At 37.0% G+C, this 12,638-nt stretch overlaps 1 protein-coding gene across 1 annotated transcript; it reads left to right on the top strand.

Moving 5' to 3' along the window:
- The first annotated feature begins 10,534 nt into the window (after positions 1 to 10,534).
- On the top strand, positions 10,535 to 12,313 carry LOC146930365 (uncharacterized). The gene has a single exon (XM_085707542.1). The coding sequence runs from the start codon at positions 10,535 to 10,537 to the stop codon at positions 12,311 to 12,313; it is 1,779 nt and encodes a 592-aa protein (XP_085563668.1).
- The last annotated feature ends 325 nt before the right edge of the window (positions 12,314 to 12,638 follow it).

Below are 12,638 nucleotides of genomic sequence, written 5' to 3' on the forward strand. Positions count from 1 at the left end.
CTTGTAGTAGATACATTTGTCACTTTCATTCACTTTGAACTCATTCGAAATCATTAAGTTGTCAAACTTTTCACGCCATTGCTTAGGGGCTTGTTTTAGACCATACAGAGATTTGTCTAACTTACATACTTTGCTTTCCTGTCCATGGACTACAAAACCTTCAGGTTGTTCCATATAGATTTCTTCTTCCAACTCACCATTCAAAAAAGCAGTTTTCACATCCATTTGGTGTACTATCAAGTTATGAACAGCAGCCATGGAAATTAGTACCCTTATGGATGTGATTCGAGTAACTGGTGAGTAGGTATCGAAAAAATCTATATTTTCTCTTTGTCTGAAACCTTTGGCTACAAGGCGTGCCTTGTATTTGTCAACAGTTCCATCAGGTTTCAGTTTCTTTTTCAAAATCCATTTACAACCTATTGGTTTGCAGCCTGGAGGCAGTTCAGTCAAGTGCCAAGTATCGTTAGACTGTAGAGAATCCATTTCATCATTTATGGCTTCTTGCCATAAGTCTGCATCCAAGGAAGACAAGGCTTCTTTGAGATTTGATGGATCCTCTTCTAATGTATTGACCACATATTCAGGTCCATACTCTTTAGCAGTTCTTGCTCTCTTACTTCTTCGAAGTTCTGTAACATCAGTTATGATGTTTTCATCACTATTTCTGATTACTGGATTGTGATCAGGTGTAGTGTTCATGTTTGCGCCCCCACTATTACCCCCATTATCTCTTGATAGAAAGGGAAATTTCGTTTCATAGAAATCGGCGTCATTTGATTCTATGATCACCTTAGCCTTTAGGTCATAAAACCTATATGCTTTACTGTTCAAGGCATACCCAATGAATACACATTCATAGGCTCTACTTGCAAGTTTGACTCTCTTGGGATTAGGAATCCTTACATAGGCTAAACAGCCCCATGTTCGAATGTAAGACAAATTAGGTTGTCTTTTCTTCAAAATTTCATAAGGAGAAATTTTGTTCTTAGTTTTAGGTACTCTATTTAGCACGTAGCTAACAGTTAATAAAATTTCCCCCCACCAATGAGGCGCTGCACCAGAATTGAGCATGATGGCAACTACTAATTCGGTAAAGGTTCTATTTTTTCTTTCCGCTTTACCGTTCATCTCAGGAGAGTAAGGTGCAGTTGTTTCATGAATGATTTCGTGCTCTTTATAATACTCATTGGATGTGTGTGATAAATATTCAGTGCCTCTGTCACTACGATAGCGCTTGATTCTTTTATTGAATTGAGTTTCAATTTCTTTGACAAAATTTTTAAACATATCAAGCGCATCACTTTTGTTTTTCATTAAATACACATAAGTGTAATCAGAGCAATCATCGATAAAAGTTATAAAGTATCTTTGCCCGTTTCTAGTCAAGTTACCATCAAGTTCGCATATATCAGAATGTACTAATTCAAATGGTTCGGTTTCTCTTATTACAGATTTATGAGATCCTTTTGTTATTTTTGCTTGACTACAAAATTGACATTTTTCAAATTCATTCAAAGATAACTTAGGAATTAAACCGAGATTGCTCATATTAGAAATGATTCGTTTATTAACGTGACAGAGTCGTGCATGCCAAATATTAAAATCACACAACATATAAGCAGAAGGAGAAATTTTATTCATAAGATTCAACTTAAACATACCATCAGTAGCATACCCTTTCCCAACAAAAACCATATCCTTAGTAATAGAGTACATATCACATGCTATGATTTGTTCAAAACCAGCCTTATTCAGTAAAAAACCAGAAACTAAATTCTTCCTAATTCTAGGAGTGTGCAGCACATCCTTCAATATGAGAGTCTTCCCGGAGGTGAATTTCAGCTCCACATCTCCGGTTCCAGCAACTTCAGTGGTGTGAGAATCTCCCAACAGCACCTTCTGATCTTCAGCAGCAGTGTATGTCTTGAACATAGCACGTTCATAACAGACATGGCGAGATGCACCAGTGTCTATCCACCAACCATCAGATCCACCCACCATGTTGATTTCAGTTATCATTGCAGTATACGGCTGCTCCTCATTTGTTGTCAAGTGAGCCTGAGCTTGAGCCGGTCGAGTGGATGGGTTTCTACACTTTCGTGCCATATGACCTGGTTGTCCGCAATTGTAGCAATTAAACGGTTGAGCAGGGTCATTCTTTGATGGTTGAGCTCTTGGGACCTTTTGTGGGTTCCCATTCTTATTCCGATTGGAACTCTTATTTGCAGGACGGTTCTGATTCTTAAATTGTTTGCCAGCAGGCTTCAGAACAGCACCCACAGATTTCTTTTTAGTGTTGCTGTTCGAGACAGCAAACACCTCTTCATTCAGTTCTTGTTTTCTTGCCTCTTCTTCAATACGAAGTCGAGTAATCAGACTTTCAAGAGAAAACTCCTTAGTCTTATGCCTAAGGGCATTCTTGAAGTCCTTCCAAGCAGGGGGCAGTTTATCAATTATCACAGCAATCTGAAACTGCTCAGGTAATTGAATTCCTTCAACAAAAATCTCATGAGCTATATTCTGAAGCTCCTGAGATTGTTCTTCGACAGATTTCTCGTCGTTCATCTTATAGTTTAGGTACCGGCTCACAGCAAATTTCTTTGAGCCAGCCTCTTCAGTGTTATATTTATTCTGAAGAGCATCCCAAACATCCTTAGCTGTCTTATGAATCAGATGCAGATCATATAGATGATCCGCAAGACAGTTCAATATGTAATTCTTGCACAGGTAATCCTCTTCTTTCCAGAGGAGTATATCCTTTTCAGCCTGTTTCACCTTTTCAGCATGTTCGGCAGTAAGCCTTTCCAACTCAGCATTTGCTGCAGATATAGAAGCATCTGTAGCCACTGCTATCTTACCGTCACTAGTCGTTTCCATAGGAACCGACATCGATGGTATCACGGGTATGTTATCCTTCAAGACGTGGGCAACCTTTTTCGTAGTTAGAAAAAACATCATCTTTGTTTGCCAACGCTTGAAGTTACTACCGTGAAACTTAAACGGTTTGTTGAAATCGACAGCTGTTCCAGATACAGTAATTTCGTTGTTGGTATTCATGGTTTCCGAAACGTCTTAAAATTGATGTTTTTCGATTTAAAAATTATACCGAACGAAATTACTGGGTGAGTCACGACCAGGTCGCTTTCTTTAAGACGTTTCGCGGCACTACCCTAGTTTGTGCAAGGTAGACTATCAACCACGCCGTCTCCAGGATAAAACAGCCCAGATCACTGTTACGAGTATATACTGCACAGTATATAGTCGCTCGAGAATTACACCTCAAAGTATGGTTCAATCGTATGATCGAAGCCACTCGATACGGTACGTAGCCGCTCTATTCGAAACCGATGGGACATAAAGGAGTAGAAGAAGAAGAACGATTTAAAATCGAAGGGAGAAGAGAGAAAATCGCACAGGAAGCATCAACTGTGAGATTTTGGTGTGAAGAATGAGTGGGGGGAGCTCTCCTTATTACTTGGGGATTAAGTTTGCTTAATCCTTAAGCAAACGCGTTTTACGCGTGACTTGGGGATTAAGTTTGCTTAATCCTTAAGCAATGCAAACGCGTTTTCTTTAATTGGAAATATCCGGAAGTTTCTGGATACTGGTTTGGATCGGGTCGAAATGTAACACATTAATTTGTTACGCGAACGCTTTCGTATAATGAAAAATTAATTAATTAATTTAACATTTTCAAGTGACAAAAAAATATATATCAATTTTCCAACCCACGACCCAAGCCCAAGCCCGGCCCGGCCGGTCGGACGGACGGCGGCGTCGTCGTCGCGCGTGTGATATATGTATTTTGTAAGCGTTCACCCGTTCACAAAAATGGGTACCCCAAGGGCACACCCTTGGAGGTCACCCCACCCTTATATAAACACTTACTAGTTGGGGTGACTCTCCAATGTGGGACATTTTTAAGTCACATACCCACACACTAGTTTCTCATAGTGTTTTCTTTCTTTCCAATTTTTTTCACTAGACTTTAACTAGTGTTCCAACACTTTTGGTGGGGCATGTAAATCCTCTTCTAATCAGGCGTACACAAGTGGGAAAATAGTCATGACGTACCCTCCAAACCAGATTTTTCACCTTTTGGCATAGCTTTGATCTTCCATATAGAATTTCATTGTCCCGATCTTCGTAAGTGAACAAAATACCGACCATTCTTTTCTCACTTTTAAACCAAGGTGTCAGTTGTAACTTGGGGGAAAATGATAGTATTTTGGATCAAATTGGTAGTATGCATATCAAACAGGTGAGAAACAAGATAATCTTTCCACGTCTTGGTTGCTTGATCAATCAGTTTACTAACAAAAATCAAAGAAAATTGTGTGTTACCTGTCTGATGTTATCATTGTTATCAATGGAATACGTGTACATGTATCAATACACCATTTGACCCTTTGCTGTACCACATTCTTGGCACTAAGGATGCTTCACGAAACATAGATGGGATTGTTTTTATCTTTGCCCCAAAGAAGTCATTACATGGGAATAGAGAGCTTTAAATAATTGAGACACAAGACTATCCACATCAGTTTGAAATTTACAAGTTTACTTACCTAACATAGCGCATTAAATGTGAGATCCTTAAATCCCACTCCACCAAAGTTCTCGTGGACAGATAGTTTCTCCATGACATTCATTGAATACCCCTCTTTGCTGCTCCGCCATGACCCCACCAAAAAGCATTCATCATCTTTTCAATAGTATCAATCAATGTTTTCAGAAGAAGAAGAAATACACCCATAACATATGACAAAATGGCTTGTAATACAGACTTTATCAATAACTCGCACCCCGCCTTTGACAATCACCTGTTGCTCCATGAGTTAATTCTTTGCTAAATCATATCCTTAATGTAACCAAGCATAGCTTGCTTGGTTCTTCCAATCATATATGGCAACCCCAAGTATTTACATGTGCATAGTACTGCTTGCACATTGAGAGTCTACGTAATGGAGGCTCCCTCTTGCTGTTCAACTGTCGTACTATATTAAATTTTAGATTTAGGGAGGATTATAGGTTGGCCTGATGCTGCTTCATAAGTTGTTAGGATGTTTATCAGGATATGTGCTTCAGACTTGGTTGCTATGAAAAAGAGAAAACAATCATCAACGAAAAATAAGTGAGAAATCACATGTGAATTAACATAAATACAAATTTCATGTAAATTACCTATCCTCGCAACTTGTTTGATAAGTGCAAATAGCCTTTTCGCACAAAGGATGAACATATAGAACATATAGAGAGAGGGTAGGTCACCTTGGCGAAAGCCCCTCCGCAGATTAACCGGAAGCAACCAAATTATTGTTTACTATCACTGAGTAATCCAAATAGTCAACACACATTAGTATTTAGCGAACCGACTTGGGTGCATCACCTCTTTCAGATACACCTAATTGATTCAATCATAAACCTTAATGATGTCCGATTTGAGCGCTACATTACTATTACAATTGTGTCGATCAATTTTCATATGACGGATAACCTCAAATGCGACCATTGCATTGTCCAAGCTAGACCTTCCAAGTACGAATGTTGATTGGTTGTTAGACACACATTTCTTAAGCACCCGCTTCAACATGTTTGCAAGGACTTTGGATATTAGTTTATAGACCACATTACAGGAAAATCCTTCATTGACTTATGTTGTTTCCATTTTAGAATGACAACAATGTTGGTTGTGTCTATCGTAGGGAGAAATTGATTTTCATTTAGCCAAAGTCAACTTTCTTGGAAGATATTGGGGTTACATATGCTCCGAAGTTGTTGATAAAATCCAGGACTATAGCCATCTGGTATGGGGAATTTATCAGGGTGCATAAAGAACATGGCTTATTTGAACTCGTGAATGTGAATAAGTGTCATGAGTTCCATATTATCATTTTCATCAACTACCGGTGTGAGAACATCAATAACTCGATTATATACAATGTATTGCCCATGGAATAGATCTTCAAAATACTCTATAGATAAAGGGAACATACATGTATCATCAGTTAGTATAGTCTCACCATCTATTTCCAATGATATTATGCAGCTCACTTTCTTTCGCATTGTTGCTCACACTTGTAAATTTTTGGTGTTGAGATCACCAATCTGATACCAGTGTGTTTCAACTTGTTGCATCCAATACTTATCCTCCTGAATCAACACTTTATTCATTTGTTGCCATATGGGAAGCATGTTGTTAGGGGGTCACAATAATTACATTGATTATGACCAAAATTCAATGCCTTGCGACATTCCTCTACCTCTATTTTCAATTTGTTGTAGTTGCTTTTGCTCCATGAACTAAAATCATATGTGCATATTTATAAATGGGGCATCACTGAATGATGGACATTAATATACCAACTCTCTGTAACAACATCAGAGAACCCAGACTCCACACTCCATGTATTCTCGTATTTGAACTTTTGGCAAGCTCAACTCTAACTATCGGTTCCAGATTACCAAAATAGGATAGTGGTAGATTTAGCAGCAACCACATTTTCTAGTTGTGCATTGAGGAAGATCGAGTATTGGCCGTCATTTGCAAGAGGTTTATCCAATCACTCTTCAACTTCTCGGGATGTACTAATACTCTTAAACTAGGTGTATTGGTATCCTATCAACACATATGCTAATCCATAATCTGACACTGCTTGGAAAAAATGATTGATTAACCATCCTAATATTTAGGTCCCTCAATTCTTCTCAAGCTCAAATAAGATATCATTAAAATCACCACCAATACACCTGGGTAATGAAACATCCGTCGTAATACTTATGAGAAAATTCCAAGAATCTCGACGTCGTCTCCCTTTCGGGAACCCATAATATCCAGTAAATTAGCATGTACCTTTAGATGGACCGTTGATGAGATCATTAATATGATTTGACGAGTAATTGATAATAGAACAATTAAAAGAGTTTTTTCCAAAATACTAGCCAATCCACCACCTCTACCAGTAGTACTAACAATAAGACACCAATCAAAACCGAGACTATAATGAAAATCTTCACTTTTATTAGATGAGACTAATGTCTTGCAAAGAAATAAAGCATTTGGTTTATAGCCTAGACTAGACACTTCAATTTTGGAACTACATTCAGGTTCCTTAAGCCTCAACAGTTCCAACTTAACAGACTCATTTAAATCTTATGAATTTCGAAATAGGCATGGTAAAATCTTTTAGTAATCAACAAATTGCGTCTTGTCTACACCATAACATGAAAGAGCAGATTAGTCATAACTTAGGAAATAATCAAATCAACCACAAGGAGTTTACAAATCAACCTGGAAAGAAAGAAACAATCGAGTATTTAACAACAATTCTTTGGAGCTTCATCAATTGTACGATAAAGTCATACTTTTCTTATTTGCATGGCTCAAGGCTAAAACAATAAACTTTTCTTACACTTACCATGAGTGGTGGAGACACCCATTGATATGTACGAGCATTTCTTTGTAATTCTTTGTTACTTTGCGGCAGCTCGCCTTTCTTTTTGGCCTTGCTTCCTTTGTACTAACACTTCCGTTAGCACTCCTTGTGTAGGATGGATCACTTTTGTTGTGTTAATATATATCTCTTTTTTTTTTTGGTAACATGAGATAGGAAAGAAAAAAAAACAAAAGAAAAAGAAGCAAAGAAAAACTACGTCCTAATAAAGGACACTCCCATAGCATCAGCTAGTAAGGCTGAGGATAAGCATGGTAATGGTTGGTGTGCCATCACAAGAGTCTCTGATTGATTAACACCTATTTTTGCACGTATATCTCATTTTGGTTGTTAAAAACAAACTCAATAACAAAATTGATTAGATAAAAGAGATTAAAAAATCAAAATGACTAATATAAAGTTATTTATGGATAAAAAACAGTACTCCCTCCGTCCCGGAATAACTGACCCATTTTTTAAAAAAAAGTGTCCCAAAATAACTGACCCATTTCAATTTTCAATACAACTTTCATCATTTCCAATACAATATAACACTAAATAATACTACTTTTATCATTCCCAATACAATATATTCAACTTTCCCCTTTATTTATACATTTTTCTTAATATGTGTGAAAAACAAAATTGTGTCAATTAAATTGGAACGGAGGTAGTACTTGTATTTGTTTACCCAAAAGAAAGAAGAAAGAACGTGTTCCTTATACGATGCAAATGAAGCTTACGTCGACTGTGGATTATACCCTGTCTATCTGTCTCATACTAATAGTCATGGGGGATCTAACCCATCAGCATCCCTGAACACACATGCAATCTTTTGCTTAACGGCAGTGTTCATATCGCCATTTACCGATGAACTGAAAAGCCGGTTACATTACACTGTTATACTCCCTGTTTTTTCACTATTCTCCTATCTTTTTATCAGTATTTTCAAATATTCAATTCATTAAAGTTTCAAAAGCTAATATTGACACATTTTAAATAATGTTTGAAAACTTTTACTACATACATTTATTAAAGACTTTCTATGAAATGTACTCCCTTCAATCCTTATTAAAAAAAAACTAAAAAATAGTATCAGAACTAATATAATCATTAATTTTTTTTGAAGGAATATATAATCATTAATTGTTACTACTATAACTTTTTAAATATTAATATTGACATATTTTAAATAATGTTTCTTTTTTAAGGAACATTTTAAATAATGTTTGAAAAAACATTTTGTGAAATGTATTTGACATATTAATATTTACAGAAGATCAACTTTCTATGAAATGTATTTGTCAAAAAAACACTTTCTCTTTCAAAAAAAAAAACTTTTAATGAAACGTGTACGGGTATTTTTTCTTGAAAAAATTACAATTGTTATTTCCCTGAAAGCTGTTCAGCCTGTTCTTCTTATTGAGATCTGCCCTTTAATTTTGTTGATTCTTAATTTACGGTCAGTAATATGAATATGATTACGTGATGTTATTAGTAACAGAAGTACTAGTACTACTAGTACTAGTAGGACTCACAACTGGCTATAGGGGATTAATCTTCAATCATGAAATAATTGAGTTCGTGACTAGGATTAAAATCTTGGGATCTGTAACTGGTACTCCCTCCGTCCCGGTATAATTGACCTACTTTGGTTTTTCACACAGATTAAGAAAAGTGTATAAATGAAGGGGAAAGTGGAATATATTGTATTGGGAATGATAAAAGTAGTATTATTTAGTGTTATATTGTATTGGGAATGATGAAAGTTGTATTGAAAATTGAAATGAGTCAGTTATTTTGGGACACTTTTTTTTAGAAAATGGGTCAGTTATTCCGGGACGGAGGGAGTAGTAACAAAATTATTTTCATTTAATACTCCATCCGTTTCAAAATACATGTCCAAGTCAACCACTTCACATATGCCAATGCACAATTTTGACCGTTAATATCTTTAATTATCTAAAGTAAAAAATTATAAAAATTTAATATTTTGAAAATATTTGCCGAGACAAATCAAACAACATCTTACATGCTAATATTTGTATTTATACATTAGTAAAAAAGTATGGTCAAAGTAAGTTAAATGAATAATGCACATTGCAAAAATTGGACATGTATAATGAAACGGATGGAGTACCTTATTTCTTACTCCTTCGGTTTCAAAATGAGTGTCGTTTTAGCCAAAAAAACTGTTTCAAAATGAATGTCGCTTTCAGTTTTCAATGCACTATTAATTACTTTTTTCCAATAGTACCCTTTAATTATTACTATGCACACTACTTTCAAAGTGCCACATTTTACTTTAATTTATAATTATAATGATCGGAAATGCACTAATAGTTAACAAGACTATTTTAGTAAAAATGTCATGTCTTTAGACAACATTATTGCATTTCTTAATATGTGTGTAACAACCTAAAACGATACTCATTTTGAAACGGAGGGAGTAAAATAATTATCACTTCGAATACCAAGACATCATTTAATATTTTTTTATTTAATTATTTCACTAACTATAATTAATAAATTTATTTTAGCATACTTCCTTTCCCTGGTCACATTTATAAGCAAAAAAAAAACACTTTTTAGATTCATTCAATATTTGATGTATTTGGTCAATATATAGACCAAATACATTATGTATTCAATAAACGTAAAACGTGCTTTTTTACTTATAAATATGACCGGAGATCCTTTAGAGAAAAAAATGAGTTGATTGTTGATTGTTGAATTAATAAAATTGATTGTTGAATTAATTTTGTTGACAATTATTATTGTTTTACATGTTTACCCTTTATGAAACAAAATTGGTTGATGTTTTCATAAAATATTTATTATATATTGCAGAAAAATATGCAACATAAATGGAGATATTGTGGTAAAGAAATAATTAATGTACATTGAAATTTGAAAGGGGTCTTATAAAAAGAGACAGAGAAAAAATACAAAAGGGTCTTATAATTAGGGACGAAGATAATAATTATTTTCTTAAACATCGTGCTTAAACGACTGCTTCTTGATCCGTCTCTGAGGCCACACCTTCAGCCCAAGTGCCAATTGTAACAACAACACCTCAGATTACAGGACCAGCAATGATGCCTCACGTTCCTGGACCAGCAATATCTTTTGCATCAGCGCTTTCGGGAGCAAATCATAATGACGAATTGCCCTTTCCTGCTCCTTGTATTAAGGGAGATGCTCTTAGTATAAAAATCGGTCCGGAAGAATATCAGAAAGGGGTTGAGGATTGTAGAAAGGTGTTGAGAGCTCGCCTGACTCTTAACAAAGGTGAAAAGTCTTATTCTGCATGGGACCTTAACGCAAAAATTAGGAACATTTGGAAGACTTCAGCAGGATGGAAAATGGTACCGCTGGGTAAGGGGTTCTATGATTTTCATTTTGAGTCGGCGGAGGATTTGAAGAAAATTTGGGCAGTAGGCACTGTGAATCTCAAGCCCAGTTTGTTGTGGTTCTCACAATGGACTAAAGATTTTAAGCTTTTGACACAGAAACAAACTCATGTTTCACTTTGGATTCGGTTAGTGGAGTTACCTCATGAATATTGGAGGGAGAGAACTCTGAAGGAAATTGCTAGTGCAGTTGGGACACCAATTGACATAGATGGTCCCACTAGAAACCGTACTTTTGGCCACTATGCTCGTATTTTAGTCGACATTGATTTATCGAAGAAGGCATATGATGAGGTTCTCGTCGAACGAGAGGGCTATGCATTTAAGGTGGAGATTCAATACGAAAGGCGGCCTTTATTTTGTCACCATTGTTATTCGATTGGACATAACATCACTACCTGCCGTTGGGTACACCCTCAAGCTGCCAAAGAGAAAGTCGACCGAGGGAAACAACCGGTCAAGGAAGTACATACTACCAAGGCTGGAGGTGCTTCTACTTCGGCCGCTGGAGGGATTGGTACTTGGATTCCGACTACTGTCAATTCTACAGTTACCACTATTGCCAGGACTTCTGTCCCAGTGCCGCAGACAACACAGGCTATCCCGGCTACCAATCATACTCAATCAATTCCGGTTTCTTTACCTGCAGTGCCAGTTTCAGATTTCATGTCAAACTCGTTCAGTATCCCGTTACATAATGTCTTTGATCGTATTGAGCGTACTGATGAGTTAACTTTAAATAGACCTGTGTTAGAGGTTGTTTCCACTGATGCGCATGCTGACGTGCAAAATGCAGAAGGGAGGAGGTCACCTCAGACATCACGGGAGGTGTTGGAGAACCCTGTGGTGACGGTTGTTTCCAAATCACTTCTGGATAGTGTGGGTAACACTCACGTGAGCCAAAGGGAGCTGGAGAAGAGTCCCATTGGCTTTCCTGGGCGTGATCCGTACTCAGCCCCTCTTGGGCGTGAGGACATTCAGCCTAGGGGAGAGAGTCTGAGGATTCAGACATTGACGGAGGAGTTGGAGATTCCCGCGGTGGATGATGTCTCTGAGCCTCTACAGGATGGAGTGGACCATGATCATGTGAGCCCACGGGAGCTGGAGAAGAGTCCCAAGGGTGCTCGTGAGAGTTCGTCACGTCCATCCCCTGATGCACATGTTGATGTGATGGTTGGAACGCAATTGCTGACATCTCCTGCGGTTATTGAGTCACATGATAGGGGTGGATTGGCCCAACATGAGGAGGTGGTTTTACAACAACAACATGTTCACCCTAGCAAGAATATTCAGCATGGTTTGGATTTGTGGGCAAGAGTACGTGAGTATGATGCTAGAGCGGCAGCGGAAGGTTTTCAGCCGGTGCTAACAAAGAATAAGAAACAGAAAATCAAAGTTCAACAGATTTTACCCAAGTCGACAAAATCCCGGGCACGGGGTGAGAATTCCAAGACTGATCAATGAATATTCTATATTGGACTGTTCGAGGTATTGGTAATTCTAATGCCCGTCTTACTTTAAAATATTTTTATTTGTCTCACAAACCAAGTCTGATATTTATTGTTGAGCCTACGATTAATTTTCATCAAGTTCCTGCTTGGTATTGTCCATCTATAAGCGTTTCTAAATATTGCATAAATAATAGAGGTTCCTTACTGCCTAACCTTTGGGCTCTCTGGGGGAATGATCTTCTTGCAACTGTTATTTTTATTTCGGATCAAGGTATAGCTTTTTTTTTAGCGAATTTAGGTCACTCTGTGGTTGGCACGGTTTGGCAAAACTCTCTCCC

This window comes from Medicago sativa, chromosome 4, assembly GCF_051527215.1.
Source record: "Medicago sativa cultivar Bolivia chromosome 4, Bolivia_mono, whole genome shotgun sequence".
NCBI lineage: Eukaryota > Viridiplantae > Streptophyta > Magnoliopsida > Fabales > Fabaceae > Medicago > Medicago sativa.

Coding starts and splice junctions, on each gene's coding strand:
- LOC146930365 (XM_085707542.1), top strand. CDS start 10,535: ATGCCTCACGTTCCTGGACCAGCAATATCTTTTGCATCAGCGCTTTCG.